Genomic DNA, 4,345 nt, shown 5'->3' with positions numbered 1-4,345 from the left:
GGCCCATCACCTCCCTCATCGTTGTGAGAGCCATGTCGCTCCTGATCTGCACCGGCCTTGCCGTTGCGCTCGTCTCGCCGGCGCCTGCCCTCCACAGCGGCGCCGCACCCGTCTCGCCGGCGCCTGCCCTCCACAGCGGCGCCGCACCCGCCGTGCAATCAACGGCGCCGCTCATGCCCTTGCTCTCGCCCAACGAGGTGTGTGGAGCAGCCATCATCGCCCGCCGCACCTCGCTTCCCGCCCCCCCCCTCCCCTCCTCAGAGAGCGCTTCAACACAGAGTGCTTCATCAGTCAACGAGCAGTGCCACCTCTCAACAGGCGCGCGGGCAGCTCGCCCTCCTCGAGGAGGATGTGCAGCGCGCAGGCCGCAGGGCGGCGCGCCTCTCCAAGGCTCTCACTCTCAACCGGCGCGCGAGGGTGCGAGGCGGACGCACGCCCGCGACACGTCCGCGACGCGTCCGCGACGCGTCCCGCCAGGTGCGCGAGGCGCGAGGCCGAGGCGAAGCGCGAGGAGGAGGAGCAGGTGATCCGGCGCGTGCTCAACCAGACCGAAGCCATCGCCACCCGCCTCGACGAGACGAGCGCGCGCGGCGCCGCCTCCATGCGCCGTGCGCGAGCCTACCGTGCGACGTTGCGGCGGAGGCTCCGGTCCGCCGTCGAGAGCGAGCGGTCGCAGGTCTGGCGCAACACCCATTGTGATTCGACTCCTCCTGGTGTTGTGGTCACGATTGTCCTGGTGTTCGCAGGAGAGCCGCGCCGAGACGACCGCGGCTGAGTTCGAGGCGGCGCAGGCGAAGCAGCAACACCAGCAGCAGTAGCAATGAGAGTACCAGCAATGCTACTCAGCCATGTTCGAGGCGACGCAGGCGAAGCTGCGAGCGACGGAGGCGAAGCTCGAGCGGGCGACGGCACGCGCGGAGCAGACCGAGGCGCTCACGCTAGCACCCAACCCCGGGACCACGCTAGCACACAGTCGAGAAGGGAGAGAGAGCGATGCCAGTCGCAAGGCAGCACCGCGTCCCAGGAGGGCGAATGCGAGGCGCTCACCCGCGCGCTCTCCTCACGCATGTGCGTGTGCATGTGCATGTGCATGTGCATGTGCATGTGCTCACAGAATGACTGCGGTGGGTGAGTCATTTCCTCAGGCGCTCAACCGCGAGCTCGAGGCGCAGTCCAAGACGAGCAGCCAGGCGGGGAGGCAGCCGAGAGAGCGCCGAGAGGCAGCGCAGAGGCAGCGCAGAGGCAGCGCAGAGGCAGCGCAGAGACAGCGCAGAGGCAGCGCAGAGGCGGCGCAGAGGCGGCGCAGAGGCGGCCGAGAGGCGGCCGAGAGGCAGCCGAGAGGGCAGCCGTGAGGGCAGCTGACAGACGGTAGTGGCGCGTTTCCACGCAATCCCGCGCACTCTTGCGGGCTCTTGCGGGTTCGCATCCGCATCGACGACTCGCATCCGCCCCCTACCCTTCCCCTCCAGGCGGGCTCCATCCGCATCGACTATCTGCGCCACGAGCTCCTCTCGGCGCGGCGCGCAGCGCGCGAGGCTCGGGCGCCGCGCGCAGAAGCCGGTGGATCAACGGACGAAAGCCTCACAGTCAGGAGCTGGTTCGTAGGCTCGAAACGAGCGCAAGGCTGCGGTCAGCAAGACTAAGGCGGAGGCGGAGGCGGCGGCGAGCGAGGCGGCGGAGATGCCGCTCGCGCCGCACACCCCGTCGTGGTTGTGTCGCGGACGCGTCGTGGACACGTCTCTAGGCGTCGGAGCTGCTCTCGCGGCTGCGCAGCGCGGAGGAGCAGCTGGCGGTGCGCGAGTCGGACTACCGCTCCGAGCTGCGGGCGGCGAACCAGGCGCACGCCGCCGCCCTCTCCGCGGTGTCGGAGCAGCTCGACGAGGCGCGGGTCGACACGGCCTCTGCCAAGGTGTCGTCCGGACGCGTCGCGCCGCGTTGTGCGCGCGACGCAGTCGAGACTGAACGAAGACGTGCCACTCCTGCAGGCCCGGCTGGCTGAGTCGCTCGCCCTGCAGCGCTCCGTCGAGCGGAAGGTGGCGGAGGCGGAGCGGGCTGCCGACGCGGCCGAGGCTGTCGCGCGCGCGAAGAAGTTCGGTGCGGAGGAGGCGCAGCGGCGCGCCGAGCGGGAGGCGGCCGCCGAGGCAGCCCGAGCCACCATCGCCGCCGCCGCCTCCTCCCCCGCCGCCTCCTCCCCCGCCGCCTCCTCCCCCGCCGCCTCCTCCCCCGCCGCCTCCTCCCCCGCCGCCTCTTCCCCCGCCGCCTCCTCCCCCGCCGCCTCCTCCCCCGCCGCCTCCTTCTTCGCCTCCGTCCAGCCATCTCCCCCCGCCGCCCCACCCGCCGCCTCCACCCAGCCCTCTCCCCCCGCCCCCCCCGCCCCCCCCCCCTTCCCCCCCCGCCGCCCCAAGAGCCCCGCGGCGGCGTCGCCCAGAGGGGCCGAGCAGGGGTGGCGAGCAGACACGTGGAGACAGCGTCGCGTAGGCGCTCGAGCTCGACCTCGCTGCCGCCGAGGCGGAGGCGGACGAGCTGGCGGCCGTCGCCGCCGAGGCATGGGCTGTTCCCCTCTTGAGCTCGCCTTCCTCAGCACGCGTGAGGGAGAGCGTCCCTTGATTGAGCGGCAGGCGGAGCGCCAGTCCGAGCTTGCCTTTGCCGAGGCGGAGGCGGTGCGCGCGTCGGCCGCGGAGGCGGAGGCCGAGGCGGCGGCAAGCGAGTCCCTCCCGAATGAACGCCGCGACTCCGATCCTAAATCGAGGCGTAGGCGGAGGCCGAGGGCGGCAAGCGGCACGAGCTCATCACGGCGGCGTACGCCCGCACGCTCAGCCGGTGCGGGAGGGAGAGCCTCGCGGCAAGCTGACCAGTCGGGGCTGAGCTCTCTCTCTCTCGTCAATGACTAGGCACGAGGCGGAGCGGCTCGAATTGTGGCTATGACCGTCGTGATTGATTATGACTACGATTACGATTAGGTACGAGACATATCTCCCCATGTCTCCCCATATCTCCCCATATCTCCCCATTACGATTAGGTACGAGACGGAGCGGCTCGCGGCGGCGCGCGCGGCGGAGGCGGCGGCCTTGGCCCAGCTCAAGCGCCTCTCGGCGAAGCGCGCACACAGCGCGGCGCGCTCGGCGCTCACGGCGGGCGAGTCTCGCGCTGCGGCCGAGGAGCAGACCGCCGCGGAGGAGGTTTGCAGTGGCGGCGGTCTCTCCCTCCCTCCCTCTATCCCTCTCCCCTTTGCTCTCTCTCCCTCCCCCCCTCCCTTCCTCTCTCTCTCTCCCCCCCCCCTCTCCCTCTCTCTCTCTCCCTCTCCCTCTCTCTCTCTCTCTCTCTCTCTCTCTCTCTCTCTCTCTCTCTCTCTCTCTTTCTCTCTCTCCCTCTCCCTCTCCCTCCCTCTCTCTCTCCCCCTCTCTCCCTCCCCCCTCTCCCTCTCTCTCTCTTTCTCTCTCTCCCTCTCCCTCTCCCTCCCTCTCTCTCTCCCCCTCTCTCCCTCCCCCCCCCCCTCTCCCTCTCTCTCTCTCTCTCCGGGACACGCCCCTGACGTGTCCGAGACGTGTCCATAGGTCGCCGCGGCGGCGCGGCAGCGGGTCACGGCCCTGGCGGCACAAGTTGCTGCCGCGCAAGGCGCAGTTGAGGCGGCGCAAGAGGCGATCCTCTCTCTGCCGGCGCCGCCGCCGCCGCCCGACGTCAGCCTCGCCGTCGAGCAACTCGGGCCGCAGCTGCAGGTTGGGCCTCAGCTGCCCTCTCCGGCAAACGCGACGGGGGCCCGCCTCGACGCCGCCCGCAGCGTCGTCGCGCCGGTCGGCGTGCGGATGCAGGTGTGCGGAAGGGGATGGGAGGGAGAGGGGAGGGGAGAGAAGAGAGGGAGGGGCGGGGAGGGGAGAGAAGGGAGGAGGGAGGGGAGACAAGAGAGGAGGGGAGCCCGTTGCGTGAACTGGCCCGAGCCTTTCCCCTCTCCGCCGCCTCTCCGCCGCCTCTCCGCCGCATCTCCGCCGCATCTCCGCCGCATCTCCGCCGCATCTCCGCCGCATCTCCGCCGCATCTCCGCCGCATCTCCGCCGCATCTCCGCCGCATCTCCGCCGCATCTCCGCCGCATCTCCGCCGCATCTCCGCCGCATGATCAGTGCTCCAACACTCGCCACTCAGATGCGCGGCCTCGGGACGCCATATCTCCCCATATCTCCCCATATCTCCCCATATCTCCCCATATCTCAGGTGCGCGGCCTCGAGCCGTTCCTCTCTCCGCCGCGCCTGCTCCTCGAGTTCATGGACGCCGTGCAAGTCGAGGCGGTGTACGATGGCGACACGGGCGCGCGGCGCTCCCCTGTCGCCAGCTGTGCCCCCCCCCCCCC

At 70.7% G+C, this 4,345-nt stretch overlaps 2 protein-coding genes across 2 annotated transcripts; both read left to right on the top strand.

The window, feature by feature from the left end:
- Positions 1–32: 32 nt before the first annotated feature.
- On the top strand, positions 33–1,834 carry EMIHUDRAFT_448994 (hypothetical protein; the record flags this gene model as incomplete). The annotated part of the gene is made up of 9 exons (XM_005790475.1): positions 33–197; positions 319–417; positions 494–676; positions 747–797; positions 873–929; positions 1,146–1,190; positions 1,470–1,535; positions 1,606–1,671; positions 1,745–1,834. Coding segments are annotated over 9 exons (822 nt in total), but the record flags the coding sequence as incomplete, so codon positions are not given.
- A 642-nt stretch (positions 1,835–2,476) lies between these two features.
- EMIHUDRAFT_448993 (hypothetical protein) lies at positions 2,477–3,613 on the top strand (the record flags this gene model as incomplete). The annotated part of the gene is made up of 5 exons (XM_005790474.1): positions 2,477–2,544; positions 2,619–2,693; positions 2,768–2,820; positions 3,021–3,180; positions 3,556–3,613. Coding segments are annotated over 5 exons (414 nt in total), but the record flags the coding sequence as incomplete, so codon positions are not given.
- Between the last annotated feature and the right edge of the window lie 732 nt (positions 3,614–4,345).

This window comes from Emiliania huxleyi (assembly GCF_000372725.1).
Source record: "Emiliania huxleyi CCMP1516 chromosome Unknown EMIHUscaffold_12, whole genome shotgun sequence".
NCBI classification, from domain to species: domain Eukaryota; phylum Haptophyta; order Isochrysidales; family Noelaerhabdaceae; genus Emiliania; species Emiliania huxleyi.
The sequence above is the reverse complement of the archived record's forward strand: the minus strand, read 5'-3'. Positions and strand labels throughout refer to the sequence as shown.